The sequence below is a fragment of the Vigna unguiculata genome, chromosome 9, assembly GCF_037176805.1.
Source record: "Vigna unguiculata cultivar grain cowpea cultivar isolate G323 ecotype 2 chromosome 9, ASM3717680v1, whole genome shotgun sequence".
NCBI lineage: Eukaryota > Viridiplantae > Streptophyta > Magnoliopsida > Fabales > Fabaceae > Vigna > Vigna unguiculata.
In genome coordinates this window covers 26,869,515-26,894,970 of record NC_140800.1, presented here as the reverse complement: position 1 = coordinate 26,894,970, position 25,456 = coordinate 26,869,515, and the positions used below count along the sequence as shown (strand labels likewise).

At 27.7% G+C, this 25,456-nt stretch overlaps 1 protein-coding gene across 1 annotated transcript; it reads left to right on the top strand.

Annotated features, from left to right (window-relative positions):
- The first annotated feature begins 10,207 nt into the window (after positions 1 to 10,207).
- On the top strand, positions 10,208 to 12,357 carry SDHAF2 (succinate dehydrogenase assembly factor). Its single transcript, XM_028046134.2, has 5 exons — positions 10,208 to 10,427; positions 10,500 to 10,607; positions 10,707 to 10,833; positions 11,837 to 11,905; positions 12,005 to 12,357. The coding sequence occupies exons 1-5, from the start codon at positions 10,330 to 10,332 to the stop codon at positions 12,149 to 12,151; spliced, it is 549 nt and encodes a 182-aa protein (XP_027901935.1). The 5' UTR covers positions 10,208 to 10,329; the 3' UTR covers positions 12,152 to 12,357.
- The last annotated feature ends 13,099 nt before the right edge of the window (positions 12,358 to 25,456 follow it).

Genomic DNA, 25,456 nt, shown 5'->3' with positions numbered 1-25,456 from the left:
TATTATGTACGTTACAAAGGTGTTAGGGAGATATTTTTGAAACCTAGGATTGCATCTTTTGAAAACAATTAAATGTCATATGGTACTTACATATCAAAGGTTGGATAAGGTTGAGATCATTGGGTATATTGATTCAGATTTTGATAGATGCCAAGATAGGTTGAAATTTGTAACGATCACGGGAAGATTTGAGAATTTTATCTTTTTAATTATTATTTTTTCTATTTAAATATTTGTTCATAATAAAAATATTATTTTCAATTTTATTATTTTATTACTTTTCTAACTACTTGTTTGAATTCAAATAATACTCAGATGTATAGATAAATGAACAACACAATAAATATAAATTGCAATTAATTGAGACATACTTCCGTAGTAAACAAAAATAAAATGTATGTCTAACTATTATAATAATAATAATAATAATAATAATAATAATAATAATATCACTATAATAATATCCCATAATGATAAAAATACTAATAACAATAGTAATAATAATATTATCACTATAATAATATTTCGGAGTGATAATAATAACAACAACAATAATAATAATAATACCACTCTAATAATATAATTATTATTATTATTATAAATGCAATATGATTATCATAATAAAAAAATATTTTTCAGTTCTATTAATTTACTGATTTTACTAACTACTTTTTGAGTTCAAAGATTTCAAGATAAATCAATAATAAAACAAATAAAAAATGCAAATAATTGATATATAATCCCATATTAAATAAAAATAAGATGTTTGTCCCACCATACTACTACTACTACTAATAATAATAATAATATTAATACCACAATAATAATAATATCCCGTGAAAAATAATAATAATAATAATAATAATAATACAACTATATATATATATATATAAATAAATAAATAAAGAAACAAACATTTTAATGTCCTATTTTGTTTTTAGAATTTTATCATCTTATTAATTTTTAAATTTATCTAATTTTTCATTAAAAAAATATTTTAAATTTTATTATTTTTTGTAACTATTTATTGAATTCAAATAATACTCGGTTGGATTGATAAATAAACAACCAATAAAAAAAATTGCAAGAGATAAGAGTGGTAGCAAATAAAACTAAAATGTGTGTGTAATTACAATAATAATACCTATAACGTCCCATTTAATTAATAAGCGTAATTAAAGGAAGCGTCATACACAAACAGTATAGTAGCGCATTCATGGGGTCTTAAACACAACCCCTACAATATCCTAGGCACACCACGATGCCAAAACTAAACTAGTTACAACATTCAACAGTAATTTCAAAAGGAAATTAAAAAGGAAACTAATACATGGGCCACAACCCAAAAAGAATAGATCCAGTCCAAGCAGACTATGTAGCAGAACCTCCATCACCCTGATGATTACAAGAAGCTCTCACCTCTGCTCACATCAACAAGTTGATGATCATTGCAAAAGAAAAGACCATACCACAGAACATACAACAACAAATAGTAGGGTAAGCTAGAGTAGAAAACAATTTATCATGCAGTCACATACTATGAACCAATCCAAGCAATATTTGTAAATCATCCAACATGTTATGACTTTCTCAAGCAATACACTAGACTCTGACTCGACTCATCCGGATACATATAATCTGGTCGGATTCAGCGGATGCTTGCACTTGTGGTGGATACCTCTGCTCACCCCCGAGCTATGTGTTACAATGAATCAATCCCCCCCACACAAGGTTAGTCCTTAATGAGTTTCAAGCCTCCTGCTACTCTCACCACAAGAGTTAGTCCGCTCTAAGTGAGACTAATTGACTCCTTAGAGTGTTAGGATGCAATCCTTACCTTGAATCCTTAACGAATTATATAGATAGGGCACCACCATGGACAGCCACTAACAGGGGCCATGGAATTACGTCCCAACCACCGAAACACTACCCTGAAACCCCACCTAGAGATTTCAAGGAATTACGCACTAACACGGACCAATCATGCTCAATCAATCAGGTAATATTTATCATACACGTATCCTCATGCCAACCCTTTTTAACCAATCCTCATTCATATCCAAGTATTGAATCCATGCCAACTCAACCTTTGTATTTCATATCAATGTCATTCCTATTTGATACCAATTGCCTCATTTAATTTACAAGCCAAGTTCATACCAAACCTATCATTCACCATCCATTAATCATATCACTCATACATAGCAGTTCATCACATATTTTTCATCATAAACAATATACCCAAGCAAGTGCCAATCATCCAAGAACAATAAACCACCACAAACCTCACTGCCCTCGCCCAACTCCTCGCTCATGCTGAAGGGTCTCGCTCAGGCGAGAGACTCTTGCTCAGGCGAGCCCCCTTCACCTAGGCGAGGGCTCGAAGAGGGGAACAATAATCTCACACGGGAAATCGCTTAGGCGAGACCCCTCTCGCTTAGGCGAGATGTTCGCTCGCTCAGAAAGGACGTGGGTCGCCTGAGCGACTACTTGCGTGAAGTAGTTTGGCCGAGCCTATGTTAATCTCGCCTAGGCAAGACATGCTCGCTTGGACGAGAAAACCAGAGTTCACCACTGTTCTCGCGTGCACAAACACACAACATATCACCCATAGTTCAAAAACGCCATTCACAGGTTCATATTAAGCCACGATAAAACAGTAGTACAAACAGATTACACACGATAAAAAGGTGAACCCTAGCTTCTCGTACCTGGAAAAAGGGCTAGCAGCTGGGTTCTTGGGTACGAATAGAGGAACACAACAGCTCCTAGAGCAGTTTAGCGAGCTGGAAACATACAGAACAATTTAAAACGAAACTCCCCAGAACGACCTTAGTTGGGACACAAAGTAACACCGCTAAACAAGAGAGGTAAGGAATGGGAGGCAACTTACGTGGAACAAAAAGTATTGGTTCTAACTCGATTGACCAAGGTGACACCAAACCCTAGCAGAGTGGAAGACGGCTACAACTCAAGGTTTTCTGAAAGTGAGTTGAAAGAGTAAGTTAGGACAGACTTAGGTCTATTTTCCCCTTTGGGCCAGCCCTAAGGTCCAAAAGTTTGGGGCAGCTTTTAAATAAAAGGGCAGAACGAAAAGTGGACCTTACGATACCACTATAAAATTAACATTTTGTTTATATAAAACTAATAATAATAATAATAATAATAATAATACAAATAATAATTATTATATAGTAATATAATAATAATAAAAATAATTTTATAGAAATATAATAATAATAATAACCATTATAAATACAGTATGATTATCATAATAAAAATAAAATTTCCAGTTCTATTAATTTACTTATTTTAGTAACTATTTTTTTAGGCGAAATATTTAAAGATAAATCAACCACTACACAAATAAAAGTACTATGATCCTGAAGTAAATAAAAATAAAATGTGTGTCTATAATAATAATAATAATACTAATATTATTATTATTATTATTATTATTATTATTATGTGATAAAAAATTATAATGATAATACAACAACTACATGTATGTAAAGAGATACACATATTTAATATCCTATTTTATTTTTATAATTTTATCCTCTTAATTTTTATTTTTTAAATTTAAATAATTATAGATGATAGAATTTTTTTTTCAATTTTATTATTTTATTAATTTTGTAACTACTTATTTGAATTCAATAAATTAATTCGATATATATATAATAATAATAATAATATTATTATTATGATAATACTAATAATATTAATAATAATTTTAATAATAATAATAATAATATAATAACAATTTATTTTTATTACTATAATTATAACAACAACAAAAATAATAACAATAATGTAAATTCTAAATGATGTAATATCAATAATAATAAAAAGTATAATAATAAAAATATAATAATTTTAAAAAGAATGATAATTAAAAAACAATAAAAACAATAATAATTTCAATAATTATTGTAAAAATAATTAATATAATAATACTATCATAATAATTATTATTGTAATAATCGTAACGATATAAATTACAATAAAAAAGTACTATTATAAATAAAATAATATTTATAATTATTATTATAATAAATATTATAATATTCACAATAATAATATTAGTATTAATAAAAGTTAATATGAAAAATAAAATAAAAATATTATAATCATAAGTATTATAATTATAAAAATAATATTAGTATTAACAATTCTAATAATAATAAAAATAATATTAATAATAAAAATAAAATTAATTGTAATAATAATAATATAATAATAGAAAAAATAATATTATTACAAAAACATTATAATAATAACAATATTTATGATAATATTATAATGAAAGTAATAATAATTATAATAATAATATTACAAATAATTATAATGATTTGAGGTATAAAATTAATATATTAATATTAAAAATAATATTAAAAACGAAAATAACAATATAAATGGTAATAATTTCAATAATAATAATAATAACAACAATGAATATAATAATATTATAATTATAATAATATTCATAATAATATTAATAATAATATAAAATATTGCAATAAACAAAACAGAAATATAATTAATATAAATTTTATTTAATGATAATAATAATAATAATAATAATAATAATAATAATGTAATAATTACAATAAAAAAGTAACATTAATAATAATAAAAATATTAATTATAATAATGTTATTAATAATAATAATAATTACATTGTAGTAAAAATAATAAAAATAATAAAAATTATAGTATTATTAATATTAATTTTCATAATAATAATAATAAAAGTATTATTAATAATAAATTTAATAATAGTAATAATAATAAAAGTATTATAAGTGGCATGTTCGTAAATAACGTAAGTGGCATGTTCGTGAATAAGGAAAGATAGTAGGGGTAGTAATTCAGTGGCAATTTCGTGTATGGGAAAAAGTAGTAAAGACAGCTTCGTAAATTGGATAATAGATCAATGCAAAGTTACCAATTAACCCAAAAAGTGTATAGGTGTCAAATTTTAAAATAGGGGTGGTTTAGAAATTTCAATAGTACTTAATTTTCTTATACATATAGTAGATTAGTTTTTTAATTATTGGTATCATTTCTATTATTATTTTTATTATTATTATTATTATCATTATTATTATTATTATTATTATTATTATTACTATTATTATGTGTTATTATTAGAAGTGTTTTTTTTAATTATAAAATTTTTTAGTATACTAGATACTTTTGTTAAATATATTGGTATCATTATTATTTTTTTATTATTATTATTATTCATATGGGTGTTATTATACAAGTTTTTTTTAAGTGTATAATTACTGATTTGTTCTTCAACTTTTTCGTTAAGTTCAATTTGGTACCCAAATTTTTGGTTTGTTCAATTTAGTACCCAATTTTCTAAAGAGATTCAATTTGGTCCTCTCCGTTAAGTTGGAGTTAACACCGTCTCCGTACAGAACACGTGTCAAGCCATGGAATTTTTAATTTTTTTTCAAAATTTTTTTTTTCAAAAAATATTAAAACTGTCATGTGTCAGTTTATCATCATGCCACGTGACAGCTTACAATCATGACACGTGACAGTGATAATAGTTGTTTTCAATTTAGTACCCTAATTTAAATTTTTGTTTCAATTTAGTACCTCAATTTTGTAAAATGATTCAATTTCGTCCTTTCCAATTTGAGGCCAAATTAGTAACTAAGTTTAATTATAACTTATATATACATGTTAAAATAATTGTTTTGAATTTATACATCAAACACTACATCTAAATATTCAAATTATTTTATTTTTTACAAGTGTAAAAAGGTTTCATGTGTAAAAAATTACAAAGGTTAAAATGTAAAAAATTAAATAATTTAAGTATTTAGGTGAAATGATTTGATGTATATATTAGAAAAAGTTATTGTAACATGATGTAATTAAGCTTATTTACTAATTTGGTCTGAAATGGGAGAGGACGAAATTGAATCATTTTAAAAAATTGGGGTACTAAATTGAACCAAAAATTTAAATTGGGGTATTAAATTGAAAACAACTATTACACTACAATGTGTCATGATTGTAAGTTGCCATGTGGCACGATGATAAACTGACACGTGGCATTTTAAAATTTTTAAAAATTTTTTTTTTTAAAAATTAAAAATTTTATGGCTTGACACGTGTCCTATACGGACACGGTGTTAACTCCAACTTAACGGAGATGACCAATTTGAATCTCTTTAAAAAATTGGGGTACTAAATTGAACAAACCAAAAGTTTGGGTATCAAATTGAACTTAACGAAAAAGTTGAGGTACCAAATGCGTAATTATACATTTTTTTAATTATAAAAAACGTTATTATACTAAATACTTTTGCTAAATAGATTTTTAATCTTTTAAAAATTTATAATTTATAATAATCACTATTACTATTATTATTATTATTATTATTATTATTATTATTAAAGGTTAAATAAATATAATAACAATTATATTATTATTCTGAAAAGATTTGAAATAAAAAAAAAAAACCTACGTACACAGGATCATAGACTATTATAATTATTTCGTAAAATCAATTAATTGCACCATATTTTAATATCAATTTTATTTATTATATTTAAAATTGAAATTATTATCATATCACTTAAATTTATTACTTTATTACTTTAATAATAACATTTACAACAACATAACCTAATTTTCATAATATTTTCACTACTTTATTATTTTGTTATACAAAATAAAAAATGCAACATATGTATACGTATGGGTCGATGTACAAGTTAATATTGAAAAAATATACATAAACATCATTAGTAGTGCACTATGAAGAAAGAAGAATCAACATCGACACTAAAAGGGTATGACCAGATGTAGGCACATTTATAGTCTTCCATGCAAATTATTTCTAAGCTGGGTAATATACATTCAATCTTTTTAGGCAGAAGAGCAACCCAGTAATTTATATGGAAATATCAAAATTTAAACACATAATTGGATATTTTGAACAACGTATCTTTTGCAAAGAAAATTGATTTGCAATGTCCAAAATAGTGATTAGCAACATTGCTATGCTTCATTTCAGAATGTGCATATGTGGTATACTTCCTTTTTGGTACAACTGACGCGTATTATGCTTGGAAAATAGTCAATCCTCAAAGTAGAGATTAGGTTCTTATAACAACGTTTACTGAATGTACTAAAATATATAAATGTACTAATATATATATATATATATATATATATATATATATATATATATATATATATATAAAGAATATATTTCAGATTATTACTATAAATTATTGTATCTAATCATTACTTTTTGATTTTAGGAATGTATATAATAGACTTTCAGAAGAGAGATTTGCCACATGCTCGTATATTATTATGGTTGAGTGACTCAAACAAGTTAGAAAATGCAAAGCACATAGATCATGTAATCTTTACTGAACTTCCTCATCCAGATCTATATCTAAAACTTTCAAAGGTTATTCAAATATATATGATACATGGTCCATGTAGAGCTGCTAGATTCAACTCACCATACATGAAAGAAGGTCGGTGCTCTAAATTTTTTCTTGAAAAGTTTAGACATGTATATAGATGTAGAGATGATGGTTTATTTGTGGAGAAAAATGGACATAAATTAGGCAATAGAAATGTGGTGCCTTATAGTCCTCTTCTCTTAATGAGAAGCTCATGTTAATACAAAATATTGTAACAAATCAAACTCAATTAAATATTTGTTCAAATATGTCAACAAATGTCCTGATAAAGCCACAATGAAAATTACAAATAAAGAGAATGAATCTACATAAACGATCGTTGTTGATGAGATAAAACGATATTATGATTGTAGATATTTATTGCCATGTGAAGCAGTTTGGAGAATTTTTGGTTTTGATATCCATTATAGATGACCTGCTGTTCAACGTTCAACTTTTCACCTACAAGATCAACAACCAGTTTTGTTTAAAGATGATGATTGAATTGATGATGTTGGACAAGAATGAGAATATGAATACAATGATTTTAACTTGGTTTGAAGCTAACAAGAAATTTGAGAAAGGCATGAACTTGACCTATGTTGAATTTCCAACAAAGTTTGTTTGGGTGTCTCAAAAAAAACAATGGAAACCAAGAAAACATGGTTATAGTATTGGTAGACTGACATATGTTCCTCCAAGATCAGGTGAATGCTACTACATGATAATCTTGCTGACTAAACAAAAAAAAATTAGTTTTATACAGTAAAAATTATATGATCTTAAAAAAAAGTCTTGAAAAGAAAATTACACCAATGACTATTTTAGTTTTAATTATATTAATCTTTTAATATTTTAATTTTCTTATAATTATATATATATGTGTGTGTGTGGCTTGCCTTAATAAAATTATACTATAAAAATTTATACAATCTTAAAAAATTTCTTGAAAAGAAAATTACACCGATGACTATTTTAGTTTTAATTATATTAATCTTTTAATATTTTAATTTACTTATAATTATATTCATGTTTTAAAATTTTAACCCAACATTATTAACATTAACATGGTTATTCTAAAGGCCCTCCCATTAATGTAAATGTGGACAATAATGTAGGCTTTGTTTGGACCTCCCACTAAGACTTTTTTACTATTTTTCACTGTTTGCATGTTCGTATGGTTATTATTTCTTCCATCTCCAAATTTCAATTTCACAAATATATGAGGAGTGAGTCTCTTCTACAAGTATGACAACGGACATGAAGCAACATGAAACCTACACAACCATATTTTAGAAGTTTAACACTATCTACATATATTCGATTCGAAGGTATGCCATTATATGGTTGCTCTGTAAATAGTGTTGGTTCCCATTATATGCTATAGGTTAAAGGAAACTTGGATATGAATTAGGTCCAATTTCACATAGATATTTATGAATGAAAAATAACGAAAACTGATGTATGGAACCAAACTTCAGAAAGATGCAAGTGGCTACAACGTACTTTTCTTAATTTTCATAAATACAATAAATTCTTTTTTAGGTATTGAAAATGCCTTAAAAACAGGAGGTTGTATTTCCACACTTTCTTTACTTCTTTATGACTATTGAACATTCATGTATGGTTATTCAACTTGGTTATGTGTCGACTTGAAGACATATTGGGCTTTCAAATTTTGGTACTAGTTCTAATAAGTAGAAGCATCAATTACTACTAAGTTTAAATACATGTTTATTCATCTACTGCTATTTTGTTGAGTAAAATTTGAATATATGTTTCTTTTATATTTCATTATTTCTATGTTAGAAGATTACTGTGTTGGAAGGTTTTTTTGGTTACTAACCTACATCTATGTCTCTATAACTTAATCAATTGATTCAAAGTATGTCAAATATAATATTCATAATTTTATTCATTAATTTATGCTAAATTTTATTTATAGTAGAACATTAATTTATACTCAATATTCAAAATAATCTCGCACAATGCACGAGTCAAAATAATATATATATATATATATATATATATATATAAAGATTATTTGATTGATTATGAATATTTTAATAATTTAAATAGGGATGAGATATGGTGGGGATGAGTATTATGACGGGTACGGAGACGAAGATGGTATAGATATGGACATTCCCATATTTAATTGAAAAAGTCAGGAACTCTCCAAATCCATACCATATTCAGTCAATGCAGAAATTTTTTGTCAAAACGATGACGAATTCAAATAATATTCACAAAACAAATTTATTTGGGATTCCTAATTTTCAAAGTAGAGCTAGGGATGGATTGACGTTCTTCCTAATCATTTAGAGGAAAATTCGTTTAAGAAAGAATAGACAAACATGACCAAAAATTATCTATAAGAATATATAAAGAAATATCCTTTTCTCTGTCCACATTCGTTATTTCAATTTTACCCTTAAGTATTTTAAATTTAATTATTTTAAAAATTGTTTATTTTTAACCGTTATTCTAAAACCTTCTTTTATCTTTAACATATATTTTTTTAAAAAAATTTGTGTACATATTTTTTTTCTATTTTTACATTTAACAACTATTTCAAAAATTAATTATATATTCTATAAAAATTAAAAAAATCAAACACATAAATGGGACAACGTCTATGTTTTTGCTAGTATATTATAACGACTAATTAAAAAAAATAACTTAAAATATTTTAAAACTAATATTAATTGACATAAGGTCACAATATATGTTGGATGGTTAAAATGGTAGGTATACAAAAGAGTTCAAGTTTTACCTTTCACGGTGGAAATTGTGCAGAAATTGTATACTCCTTCTTCTCGAATGGCTGGAGAAAAAACATTCCTATCAAATTAAATTCGAATTTGAGTTGTTTTTCTAATGGCAAGTTTCAGAAAAGTTGCGATCAACGTCTACAGAGTCATCAATTCCAACAAAGCCACCATCGCTACTTTCACAAACCCTGCTAACACTCTCAGGTACCCTTCAATCGCACCTTCACTTGTTCTTCTTCTTCTATTTTTCCCCTTTTAACCAAGTTTTTTCCGCAGACCTTTTTTTGGTTATTCCAGGTTTACCCCTTTCTCGTCCCACACTCAAACCCCATCCCAGGAAATCGATTTATCAAACGAAGAAAGCAAAAGACGCTTGTTTAACCAGTTAGTGTTTTTCCTTTTTTATAGCTTTATCAGTTTTTTCAATTGGTGAATCTGTTATTTTCAAAATCTTTTTGATTTGCTTTATTTTTTCTTCAACAGGCTATTGTATAGAAGCAAGCAACGAGGGTTCCTGGAACTCGATTTGGTCCTCGGCAAATGGGTTGAGGAAAACATTCACACTTTGGATGAAAATCGGATTAAGGCTCTCATCTATGTTCTCGACCTGGTAATTTATTTATTTTCATCTTCACATTGGAACTATTATTAGGCTTATATAAATTTTGAACAATTCAAATGCTAGAGTTGCTGCTTCTCGGCTACTTTATGATATTCAGGAACTTGAACAATTTCTAAACCTGAATGTGAGGTTTTTTGGACTAGCATATTTCATAAAATATTTGCACTGTCCTCCTGTTAAGCAAATTGAAATTCTCACTAAAAGGCTCTTGTGAAAAGTTGTGAATCAGAATTTTCACTGAAAGATTATAATGAAGGTTGCTTAAGATCTTATTTCCATTTTTATCTCTTAGATAAGCTTGTTTCTGTCAGTGATGTCTTTTAAAACTGTTTTCTGGTTTGAGACTTGAGAGGATGACTTAAATTCAGTTAAAGGGCACAAGAGATGGAAGTTTCAAAGTGAAAGCAACAGCTATTTGGTTTACGGCAACTTGATGTTTGCATGATTTCAAAGCTATATGAAAAATCAAGCCTTAAAGACCGTTAATAATACAGAGCCTAATCTGTAATATTATAAATTTGGGAGTTCATCTGTAGGATAAGAGTCTGGCTACAGGAATCTAGATGTTTTGGAAACAAGTTTCTATTCTGTCTCTTAAAGAGGATTTAGTTTATTAGTTTTTGTTAAGAGAGTTTCTGTTTTGAAATTAGAATCTTTGAATGGAAAATGCTGCTGCTTCTTTCACTTTTCTCTTTTGTACGCAAAAACACTTTTCTCTTTTGTACATAAAAAAGGGATCTTTTGAATGATGCTTTCCATTCTCCTAGTTGTTGATAATGCATCACATATATAATTGGACTGAAGTTTCGTAACTTTTGCCCCTTTCTAGTCACTACTAGATTTGAACCTAATTTAGAAGGGTGGCTGAGAAATCACGTATGTGCAATGGTTTTGTTAGAGGACTTTGCCAAGTTGTGATGGAAAATGACAATAGAACTGCAAGTAGCAACTAGATGCCAATAGTTTAAGGCAAAATATTTGTACTGTACAGGAAAACCCAGATTTATGGAAATGGATATCAGGGCAGGAACAACCCCCAGAATCAGTCAGCACAAACCCAGTGAGTTTTATTTTATTAATTGAATGATGAAATCTGATAATTTGGTTGATTTTTTTCCCCTTTGCGCGCTCTGATGCCGGTTAGTCATATGTTGCTTAGGTCTTTGCTGCAGTGCATGAAAGAGTTATGAAAAACCTCAATAGCCATTCTGCTCCAGAAGTAAGAGCAACGCCTGGCCAACCATGGGTAAGAGGCTGGGATGATATTAAGAAAGGACAAGACGGTCCCGTTTCTGGAAATCAGTAAATTGTTGTCATCTTTACCATGAACGAAATCTGGTCCACCATTTTTATAACTATGAATAAATAAATAGGGGTTGGGGACAACTCAAAGGTTTGTATTAGCTTCTAGAATTAAGTAAAAAGGATCTAAACTTTATGATGATAGTAACCTTCTTGGTTGTAACCTTTACTTTTGTTTGTTTTATATCTACTAAGTTTATTGTTGAGTGATATCCTTAGCGTGGTTTGATTCGGATTGAAATAATTTGAAAGGATTTGAAGGTAAAACAGAAATAATTTTAAGTGTTAATTTTTAAATTTTTATGGTCTCATATTTAGAATTTAATGTTTCTCGTAGGTTTGTAGCTAAATGTTTTGTTTCATTTTTCTTAAAGTAAGTTCAGTTCAATGTGCTGTCACTACAGGCAACCAAAATGAAAAGATAAAAACTCAGTTTTCTTGATTTTTATGTGTTTATATTAACTAGCTTGAGACCGAGTTTAGGCATGGGTCGTCGTTTTTGTACTTATTTTTTAATAAAAAAAATTAATGGAATAAGTATTATATTTAATAAATAATTTATTTACATATTTATATTTAGATGTTGTAATTGTGTATAAGTATTTAAATAAATATGGGTTTTAAAATGACAATAAAATGAATATTATTTAATATTGAATAGTTTACATTTAATAGTTAAATATATCAATTTAAAATGGTGATTATAAACGTGGTTGAATGTAATCATATTAAAGTTTAAAATGGTCAAATTTGAAGCTTAGTAGGAACTTATATGTATAATTTGAAAGTGTGGTTTTGAGAGGATTTGTAATGGATATGTATCTGTTTATATGTATTCCATATACATGTGGGTGAAATAAGTATTTGTCAGAATAATATTGTTACTTAAAATTGTTATTTCAGAATGATTTGGTCGGTTAATGTGGTTTGAAAATAGAGATTGAAAGATAAATTTGATATAGGAAGGATGCAACGAGAAATTAGTGGGGTGCAGTAATTAAAGACCATACACAAGTGGAATGTGTGTAGAGATGGCAAATAAACCTGTCCCCGTGGGTATTGTCCGAACCCGTCCCCGTTGTCCCCGTGGGTATTGTCCGAACCCGTCCCCGTTTTGACGAGAATCCCCGCATTGACTGGGTATGGGTATGGGTATGGGGAATCCCCGACTTTTTCAGTTGGGTATGGAGATGGGTATGGGGATGTACATATACCCGTCATAATACTCGTCCCCGCCATATTTCCATTCTCGTTTAAATTATTAAAATATTCACAATTAATCAAGTAACCCCTATATATATATATATATATATATATATATATATATATATATATATATATTCTATTTTTTATTTCTTTTAATTATTTCATTTGTCATGAAACTCATTCTCATCTCCAATATATTTTTTATCTTATCATAACCTTTATATAATTATGTTAAAATGATGTATGTTAATAAAAAAAAAATTATGCCTCACATTTGAATATTTATATTATTTTTTAATATTTTTATTTATTATAAATTTTCCTTTCACATGAGAATGTTTATACTCTCAATTTAAGGTAATATAAAAAAAATTCTTTACTTATTATTATTATTAATTTTTGTTTAATTTGAAGAACTCTTTTGTTTCATTAAAATAATTTTCATTATTTTTCAACCATTAAGTATATATGTTGATATTTGAAAAGTTTTCTTAGTTCTCTAAGATATTTTTCGTCTTATCATACCTTAGTTATACATTTGATTTCCTTTGTGTGATTTTTTTCGATAGTCTCTCAAATTATTTCTAAAACACACATTTGTTAGTTTTTTAATATTTTTATTTATTGTTTTTATTTTCATCATGTAGAATAATATTTCGATATATTCTATCTAATTATTTTTTATTTAATAACTCATTATTAATCATAATGTAATCTTTTCACTTTAAATTTTGTTTGAAGTGGTTAAATATATATATATATATATATATATATATATATATATATAATGATATTTAGGAATAGTATATGATAATTCACTACAAGAAAAACATGAAATGGTGACTGATTTAGTCAGTAACCCATATCAGTCACTATTTTTCGTCATTGGTGGTAGTAGTTGATTTATTGTCTGAATCAATGACTAAATTAGTGACCGATTCAATGATCGAATCGGTACTTGATTTAGTGACCAATTTAATTACTAATTTATTTGTAATTTAATGACAAATTTTTTGGTCACTAATGATATTTCTATTTAATTTTGACCACTTCAAACATAATTTAATAATTAGTTCTCTAAGGTATTTTTCATTTTATCATACCTTAATTATACATTTGATTTTCTTTGTGCGATTTCTTTCGATAATCTCTCAAATTATTTCTAAAACACACATTTGTTAGTTTTTTAATATTTTTATTTATTGTTTATTTTCATCATGTAGAATAATATTTCGATATATTCTATCTAATTATTTGTTATTTTATAACTCACTATTAATCATACTGTAATTTTTTTCACTTTAATTGTATAAATAACTTTTATTTACTACAATATAAAAATTTAATGTAATTGTTATGAATATTTTTTTGTCACTATCCAACATATATTGAAGTTCAAAAGATAGAAAATCTATGTCAAAATTTTATTATTATGTTTATTATTTGTTCTTTATGTCATTTTGATCAAGTGATGTATTATAACTTTTATTAGTGTATAAAAAAGAGATTCATTATAATTTAAAAAATTGAAGTAAACAAACATTTAAAATATATTTTAATTTGATTATTTGTTTTCCTTTTATTATTATGTTTATTATTTGTTCTTTGTGTCATTTTGATCAAGTGATGTATTATAACTTTTATTAGTGTATAAAAAAGAGATTCATTAGAATTTAAAAAATTGAAGTAAACAAACATTTAAAATATATTTTAATTTGAATATTTGTTTTCCTTTTATATTTTTTTGAAATATTTTTTAATTTTATCAACTAAGTTCATCAATGTTGTAGTTTGCAAATTTAATAAATGTTTTGGTTCACATGAAATTTTATTTGGTATTCTAATATAAAATGTAAACAATTATAATTTATTTTAAGGTATTTGACATCGAAGAAAATCCTCCTAATATTGAATTTCATAATATTATGTTTTCTTTACCGTAATTTTTTTCTTTTATAAAAATTAATATTGAAGTAATTAGAACACGGGTACGGGTATGGGTACGAGATTATACCCGTTACCCGGTGGGGATGGGGATGGGAAAAAAGTTTGATACCCGTTGGGTTTGGGTATGGGGATGGGGATGAATTTTTTATGCGGGGATGGGTATGGGATAGCGAAACCCGTCACCGCCCCGCCCCGTTGCCATCCCTAACTGTGTGACTAGATCTGTGGTGGCGATTAGGGTGCACCTGGATGGCTAAAATTTGATGGTTTTTGGGTAGTTAATGCTCTTCTTGATGGAAGAGCAAACTTGTGGAGGATATATGAGGACAACTTGGTGCTCTATTATACGTCATCTTTGAATGAATTAATTGGAATGTTTGGGTCTTTTTTGAATTTGAATTTTTGTGTAATTTAGTTATATGAAAGTTATATCGTGGGTGGGGGTTAATTGTATCGATCCCTTCAATAGTAGTGGTAATAACAACGACAATTTCAAGTAGTATTGCTGAAGAAAAGTAACAACGACTGGTACTGCCGAAGAATCGTGGTGTTTGAGTTAGATACTGCGAAGGAATTTATTAAATTATAAGTTTATGTCTAATGAAGATAGAAAAATATATTGGTATGCATAAATGAAGAAATGATTATAGGAACATACGTTTGAGATTGTTTTGTGCACTTTAGAATTGTATAACATAGGTTAGATGGAACCTAGATTGTTTTGTGCACTTTAGAATTGCATAACATAGGTTAGATGGAACCTAGGTGCATATTTGGAATAGATTGCAGAAAACTTCTTTGAAGATTATATTGTTTGTAGAATTCAAAGGTTTCTTTTGACTACCATGTATTAGTATTTTTGGTCTAACTTTACTTTGAATTCTAGATATTACAACATATAGTTGTTCATGGCTGAAAATTGGTGATGAAAGGTACAATCCTATTGATGCTACAAATTTTCCTTGATATTTGTTTATCATCAATGAATATGATAGGATAACTGAGAATTGTCTTTTAATAAGCTTGGAAGGCTATAGGAAATGTGATGGTGACATAGACATTCGAGGTATATATACTTCATGACCTTTTCTATTTCTAGTAATTATCTTTGTTATAATAACATATTTTGCTAGTGTACTTACTATTAATCTACTGTCATTACATAATACCCGAGCCTGGTCCAAGTTCCTAAAAAACATAATTGGGGCCCAATCTTGAGTTTAATGTTATGTTTTGGGAGACTTGATGTATTTAATGTATTTAGATATTCTTAGGTAATTTGATCATATACATCAACAACCATTTCTTCAGTGTTGACAAAGTATCAAAATTGAGATATTCTTTGTGTTACCTATAATAGTACACTGAGTAGGCATTATATACCATTATTCATATATTTAAACATACTACACCGAAGGATGATGTTAATATCAAGGGCATACCTGGTGTTAAGGACAAAACACATTCATTAATCTCATTTACAATTTCTATTCTGCTAACCAAAAATGGTCTAGACTACAATAAGTAATCATTGAAATAGTTTTGTGTTAGATCTGGGTATGCGCTGTTGATAATAGTTTCAATACGATCATTAAAATCCAATATCAAAAATTCTGGTCGAATGTTAATTTCTACTAAAGCATCATTTAGTCCAACTAATATACCATCTCTGACCTTTACCATCCAATCAACAAATTCTTTAATTTTTTCTGTCTTAGTCAGGTCCAATCTAGCTTGTGATACACACATGTTCTTTATCGAAGATAATATTTGACAATGATTCCAAAGGTAAGAAGAATTTATAGTAGTATGAATAATATTTGATCTTGTTCCTCTTGACAAAACTAGGAGTATGCCTGAACTCTCCACCAAACACTAACTTTTCCACCAAAAGTTATCTTGTACTTGGTGCTATCCACATAAGTCTTCCAATAGTGTTTCCTTTTTCCTTGGTTTCCAACATCTATCTTTTTTCACATAAACAAACTCAAATACAAATTGACTGTAGGTTAAGTTTCATGCCTCTTGTAATTTCTTGTTACATTTGATCCAACTTGTGAACATTGACTCAGTAGTGTTTGGTTTCGCAATAAATTGGTCAATTTTGTTTGCATCTTTGAAATATATTGAGTGATGAAAAAAAAGTCTTTCAACAGTTGAATTTCTTCCACGAATAGTGTTGGAAGTCTCATAATGACTAAAGATAAGACCATTTAAAGCATATAAGTATGTGCAAACCTCACCTCATAAGTAGGTGATTGAAGATTAGAGCTTAAAGTGAAGACAATTTGACATAGTATAGGTTTCTTATGTTTGGTTGCAGTCTTAGCTTGTTGAATGAGTTTTTAACATGTTAATTGGCTAGCTGCTATAGTTCTGTTATTAACATATTCAATCAGTTAAATTAAATTTCAATCACCTTAAGTCAAATGAAATCAACAGATTTAACAGATAAATTAACTTATTGAATATGTTAACAAATAGATTATAAAATCTAGTTTTTTAGAGAGAATTGTAACAATTGCCATTTTGAGCGCGAAATCAATGTGAACTTTTAGAAATTTCTCTCTTTGTACTCTTTTGAGTTCCATTTTCAGTTATTCGTGTTGTAATCTTTGATTTCTTAGAGCATTTTTGCTTGGTGTAGAGACTTGGAGAAACTGTTTTAGTTGGATAGGGAGAGCTATCAACCATGTTTGGTCTTTCTCAAGTTTCTGGGTGTTGCCTGGTTAGTTTCCAGGTCTACAAGTAGGAGTCTTGTTGTGCTTTTGTAGAGATTCTTGTGGGATTTAAGAGTCTTGGTGTTGTTTTGTATATCTCGAAAGTGTAATCTTGGTGAATTGTGTAAATCTTTTGAAATAGTGTAAAGTCAGACTCAGATTGCCTTGACTAATTAGATGTAGCTCAATTTTGAGTAAACTAGTACAAAAAGTTTTGTGCAAGGGTTTGATCTTTCTCTCTTTGGTTGATATTTTGATAAAAAGTTTCAAGAAACATGTTTTTAGCAATCTTTGTATGGCATTTGTGTGAATTGACATAATATGGACTTGTAATTTTGTTTGTATCATTGTTTGGAATCAATTTTGATGAGTTGCTTGAACTGTTTATGAGTTTATGTGTCTTAATCTGTTGAAATTTACTGATCTATTTGGTTGACTCTCTATTTAATAAAATCAACTTGTTAACTCTATTTTCAATCGATTCAAAATGCATGTTCCAGTAGTAATTGCATACCGAGTTCTTGATCATTTTGGTTCAATTACATGTGTTTTTACAAGTTTGAAAGGAACTAAAGTTTTCAAAAAGGCCAATTCAAACCCCCTTTTTAGCTAATTACTTCTTTCATTTTCTACAAACATGTCAACTAAGGTCAACAAGTCAACCAAAGTCAAGTCATAATAAGTCAACTTAGGGAAAGTCAAAAAAAAACTAAACCAAAAGAAGATGAAGAAACTCCTAAGAAATAAAAGATATAAAAAGATATAAAAACAATGATAAAGAAAATATATTGGTTTCATTTCTTTTAAAATAGATTATTCACTAGTTATCTAAGGATTATTGTTCAATTAATTATTGTCTTAGATTTTTAAATTAATCAATATAAGTTTTCAATTAATTTGTTGGCGTTATTACTATTAACCAAATTACATTATTTATTAAAAGCAAGAACTTTATAAATTAATCATAGTAAATTTAATCAAAGTATATTCTCAATTAAATATTACTATGCCTAATTATGTTTATTCTTTTCCCTCTTATATCAAGTAAAAAGCTAATTAATCAAAGTACATTCTTCATTAATTATTGTTAAAGTTTTTACCTTTAATCAAAGTACATTCTCAATCATTGGCAAAAACACACTCAATCATATGAAAGTTTCTAAATTTAATCAAAGTACATTCTCAATTAAAATTAAAAACCTTTGAACACATATGATTGATATGTTATGTAGATTTAACATCGTGCTAACTTATTACAATATAAAAACCATTACTTTTACTTGATTAAAAGGCAAAAGACATAGAAAAATATAAATCACAGTAGTAATCAAAATAACAAACCAATTATTGCATTCTAACCTCATAATCCCTAATGAAATTGTAGTGGAACAAACTTGACAAGCTTAACCCTCCATGGAATCAAAATAACATCAAAATAAAAGAAGAGAGGGTAGAGAGAGGATGAAATTAGGGCCCCCTTTAAAGGGTTCCTAACCTCTGAAGATCCAAACTTTTTTCTTCTATTTTCTCTTGGTTTCTTTATATAGGACTTAATTGGGCTTAGATCTTGCCTTTCTATTGTTGTAATTTCTCAAATATCTTTAAAATAATCATAAGTATCATTTATATTTATAGTGGTTATGAATATCTAAACATATTTAGAGAGATATAACTACTTTTAAACTATTTGATAAATATAGTTAGTTGACAATTTCTGATATAAGTAAATAAATTAATTACATATAGATATCTTATAAATTATTACCAACTAATATTTGCATTACTTTTTCAAATCAGCCTTTTGCAATCTCCTCCAATTATCTTCTAAATAATTCAATATCTTCAAGATATAGTTGTTTGTTGTGGAAATCTTAAAAGATTTAAGAAGATCTTGCCATATTTAAAAAAAATTGGTAGTTATTATCTTTTGATATTTTATGATATAATTAAATAAGATAATTATTTAAAATATCAAATAAAATATCTAAAGATATATTTTCTCCAGATTATCTTTAATCATAAATATTTATGAATTATCAAAGCCCTTTTTTCCTAGAAAAAGATAGAGAAAACTACAAGGTTCAATTTTTGTTGCATGTTCCCTCTTCTTAGCTTAGCCAAACTTCACTTTTTCAATATTTTCTTGCCTTCTTCATTCAATGCTTGACTTGGATTTTTGTGATTTTGATAATTTTCTATTCTTGGATTCACCTTTAAGATGTCATGAACCTTTAATCAATTTATTTCCACACCTCCATAAGTTCAACTTAGCTGCAACTGCACTAACACACCTCAAAATATCCAAAGAACATTTATGCAACTAAAAAACTATTTTTAACATGTTTTTGTATAATAAATCCAATTATAACAAATCCTAATTAAAACAATATTTTAAAGCACAAAAACCAATTAGGAATCCAATGTTAAAGGCTAACTGAGAGCATAAATATGCACTTATCACTCCACTTCTAAACATGTTTATTTTACCTAAGCATGTGTCTCTATCCTTAGTAGGGGTTAAGGGCTCATCATCCTCCTATTCTTGGCAAGAGTTTGACCATAAATTCTTGAAGACTTTCTTGGTTGAGTTTAACTTTATTTGAGCAAGTAATTTCTCCTCCCTCCCATGAGGTCTTTCCCAACCTTTACTCTTGAAGCATCCCCTAGCTTTGGAAATTTTATTGTCCCTTTCTTTGTGATTAGGCTTATGTTTCCCAGGATATTCACACGAGACTTGCGCCTAGTGGTTCTTTTCTGGCGCCTAACGTCAATAAGTTAGTGAGCACACTAACTTTGTAGCGCCAAGAGGTACCAAAGTTTTGCACAACAGAAGCAAAGTTAGTGACCATTGCACAATTGGTGCCTGACAACACTATAGGGTGCTCAATGGTGCACGAGAAGCTAGATATTTCTCTGAGTTTTGATTGAGAATTTTTACTTGTCCTGAGTTATTCCCCACTTAAACAACTTTATAAAATTGTAGTATAACTATATTTTAACTCAAGAAGTACCATATTTGATCAATCAAGGTCTCATAAAGGAATTCCTATCAACAAGAAAACCAAGGTTCTACGAGAACAACACACACTCTTTAGTACCAATTGAATCAAACTCGCTTCTTTAAATAAATCCTACAACACTAAACACCAAAACGCACACGATCCCCTAGACAAACAACAAAAATACTGATTAGAGTTCTAAGACTACCATTAGGATGAGAGAGCAACAAAGAGTCACCAAGAGCAACCTTGAATCATATGCGACTCAAGACCTAAAATACGTAGAAAAGAACAAAACAAAAACTTACACTATTTAACTTTCTGATCGGTGAGTTTTGTAGAGCTTCTCGCTAGGAGCAAATGTATGGTCTCTGATCTTCAATCAGATAAAGGCTGGAGTCATAAACTAATAGAGAAGATAGATAGAACTTAGAGTAATGGTTTTTAGAGAGGATGTGGTTTTTCTAAAAATAAACTTTCTTTCTTAAAAGCTTTTATATAACTTAACCTTTTATTATTAAAATATTACAGTGCTATATTTTTATAAAATCACAGTTACTCTAAAGTCATTTTTTAAGTTCTCACGTAAAACAATTAACTTGTGATATTTTGTTAATTAAACTTAAATTTTTTATCTCTAAAACTTATAAAAGTTAACAATATTTAGCAATTTATCACATTGATTTAATTTTATTCAACTCAGAAGTTAATTCAAGCGAATTTCAATGAATTTAGAGACTTTGATTCACTGTTTAATTACTTTTTAATTTATTAATAATGTATCTATTTTTTTTAGTTTAGTGGACATTATTATAATTCATAATATAAATCCTCTTAACCTATACGAATAAGTGAGGTTTGTTTTCGGTGTATATCTTTTGTGAGAAGCTGTATTGGAAATCTAGACCAAATAAAAATAAATAAATAAGAGTTAAACCTCACTTATACTATTTCAGTAAGTGATTAAGCAATAAAATATATGTCTTAATTAATTTTTAAATTAATGAAATTAGATGAGTAATTTTAAAATGACAAAATAATTATAAAATAAAGCTAATAATAGAGAAGAAAAAAAAAGAATAAGAGAGAATTGAACTAAATTTTCTATGTGTCTTATTAGTGATAGGAATAGTTTATTTATGGATAGAAGATATAACCCATAAAGGATATAAATAAAATAATTAATACAACTTGGGTGTCCATTGATAAGAGGATGTTCTTTGTGAAAAAAAGTAAAGGAAAAAAAGTACAACATTTTGTATTGTTTAATATAATATTGTTCATCATATATTTTATTTCTCCCCCTGATGTAAACTCATATCATTAAGTTCGCGAAGTCCAATCTTATAAACCAATTACTCATAAGTTCTTCTTGTTAAAGACTTTGTAAATAAATAGATCTGTCAAATTTTAATATGAACAAATCTTTTGGACCTCTATATCGCCCTTTCAATTGAACAATGCATTATTGTCTTCATGTATGGTTGTTGAGTCCATTTTTCCCGAGGATAGACCACAAGTTTGTTGCACATGTTGAATTATACACCTTAACCAAACACATTCATGACTTACCTCATGTAATGCTAAAATTCATCATGATTTGACAATGTTGTTGTTATGGTTTGTTTCACATGTCACCATGAAATCATTATTCTACAACATATGTGAACAAATATTTTGTTTGTGATCAACCATTGTGACATTGTGAGGATCTGATAAATAACATGCATCTCCATAACCCATTAGATATGATTTTAAATTATTTGGATAAAATGAGCTCATATTCATAATACTCTTAAGGTAACAAAGTATATGTTTTACTCCAATCCAATGTCTTCTTGTAGGTGAAGAACAATATCTTGCTTAACAAATTTAAAATAAATACAATATCAGATCGAGTATAGTTAGCAAGATACATTAGTGCTCCTATAACATTGAGATGTGGTACTTCTGGACCAAAAAGTTCTTCATCATTTTCTTGGGATCTAAAAAAGCCTTTATCAACATCTATCGACTTCAAATCATTAGAGTGCATAATGGGTGTGTCTTTCTATTTAGAATCTTTTAAGCACCTTCATTATATAAGTCTCTTGATATATAAAAACACCTTTATTTAAATACTCAATTTTGAATCTCAAACAAAATTTTTCCTACCCAAGATGCTTCATCTTAAATTCTTTCTTTAAGCAATCAATTGCCTTTGTGAACTCATTAAGAGTTCCAACGATGTTTATCTCATCTACATAAACAACAATTATGGCAAATCAATTTTCTAATTTCATATAAATACAAGGGCAAATATAATCATTTATATACCCTTTTAACAAGTATTCATTAAAACGGTTATACCATTTACGTTCTAATTAGGGATGTCAAAAAAATCCGTACCTGCGGGTATCTACTAATAAAACCCGTAACAGGTAGGAAATAGATATTATAAATGGATATCCACGAGTAACAGGTACGTGTATTTTTTATACTTACATGTTACCGGGGCAGGTACGGGTATCATAGTATTTATACCTATGGATACCCATACCCACTATACTCTAATTTAAATTTAAAAAAAAATGATTAAAACATTCACACATTGATTTTAAATGGGTTATTTTTTATCAATTGGTTTTAAAAAATCTTTATTTCTTTGTAAATTATCATTCAACACTATTTAAATGGGTTATTTGCACTTTGTTTGAAATTTATGAATGTTATGCATTGTATTTTTATTTGAATTTATGGTCAAAATATGTTGTTAAATATTAAAATTTTCTTTTGTAAATACTTGCGAGTACCTGTGGATATTAAAAAAAATATGTCAGTATCTGCATGCCTCGTTGACATCCCTAGTCGTGATTGCTTTAATCAATAAGGGGACTTATTCAATTTTATTGAATAATCCTCTTTAGAATTTTCTTTATTAGACAAATTAAATCCTTTATGGATTTTCATATACATATCATTCTTAAGAGAATCGTACAAATAGGATGTAACATCATCCATTAAATGTAAATGCAAAGCTTCTTGTGCAATTAGGATAATTAAATATTTGAAATATTGATGCATCCATACTAGTGAATATGTCTTATCACAAATCAATACCATATTTTTGTGAAAAAACTTGAGCAACTAATCATGCTTTGTATCTAACAATTTCAACATTCTTATTTTGTTTTTGAGAAAAAATCCATTTGTACCCAGCAGGTTTTACATCCTCAGGTGTGTGAACTACATGTTCAAAAACCTTTCGTTTTGCAAGGACATCTCATTATGCATTTATTACATCTTTTCATTTTGGCAATCATTTATTTGTTAATAATCTTCAATTGTAATTGGTTCTTGATCCTCATTGTCACTCATAACATTCATTGTTATATTATATGCAAAAGTCTTATCAACATTGACTTTATTTTGGTTCCATATTATCTTATTTATGACATAATTTATTGAGATTTCATCATTTTCAACAATTTCAGGTACCTGAGATTCTTCTGGAACCAAATCATTAATTATTTCAAATAAATCTCTTGGGATTTCCAAGTTTTTGACTAGGTCATCTTGCATTTTAGCTCCTTTTCTCATTCAAGAGTTTTTATCTTTGGAACCAATAGGTCTACCACGCTTCAACTATGTCTTTGGAACCAACAGTCCTACCATGTTGTAGGCATGTTATGAATTAATGTCAATTATATTTGGAGAACTAACAGTTGGTATATATGATTTAGATACTCTTTTTTTGTGAGTAAAAGCATCTAGTAATTGATTGACTAATTTTGTAAATGAATTATCCTTTGAACTTCCAGTTCACATTTTTTTTTCTGTGAGGATCAAGATGAGATCATGTTAATTCATTCAACCAATATCTTTTTTCAATTGTTTTCTTTCTCCCCCTAATGTTGGAAAAGTTTATTCATCAAAAAGACAATCGTCAAATCAAACTATAAATAAGTCTTTTATTGATAGTTCAAGATATTTTTTATTATTGATGGAGAATCATATTAAACATATGCTCTCATTTGTCTTTGAGGACCCATCATAATCTCTTTTGGTGGGGAAATTGGAACATATACACCACACCAAAAATTCTTAAAGGAGAAACATTAGGTTACTAACTAAAAACCAACTGCATAACATAGTATTTATGATAACTTGTTGGCTTGATGCGAATCAATACTATAGCATGCAAAATTACATATACCCAAGTAGTGTAACATCTCTACTGGAAATTACTTGATTAAAATAAATAAATAAGAATAAATAAATTCAAATGTTGTACTTTATTACTCCCAAAATGTGGGAAAATTTAAAGCATTATTAATCGTGTCATAATTTAAATACAGCTTAATAGTAATTTCATTACAAGTTCCAAAATCTGACAAAACAATGGAAAACATAAGAAAATCCCTAGCTCAAAATTCCCCAAGCTAGCCCTCTCTCCGT

What these genes read in the sequence shown, in the direction of transcription:
- SDHAF2 (XM_028046134.2), top strand. Translation starts at nt 10,330, where the DNA reads ATGGCAAGTTTCAGAAAAGTTGCGATCAACGTCTACAGAGTCATCAAT. An exon ending in AACCCTGCTAACACTCTCAG is followed by an intron (nt 10,428 to 10,499) that starts GTACCCTTCAAT and finishes TTTTTTCCGCAG; the next exon opens with ACCTTTTTTTGGTTATTCCA. An exon ending in TCATCTATGTTCTCGACCTG is followed by an intron (nt 10,834 to 11,836) that starts GTAATTTATTTA and finishes TGTACTGTACAG; the next exon opens with GAAAACCCAGATTTATGGAA.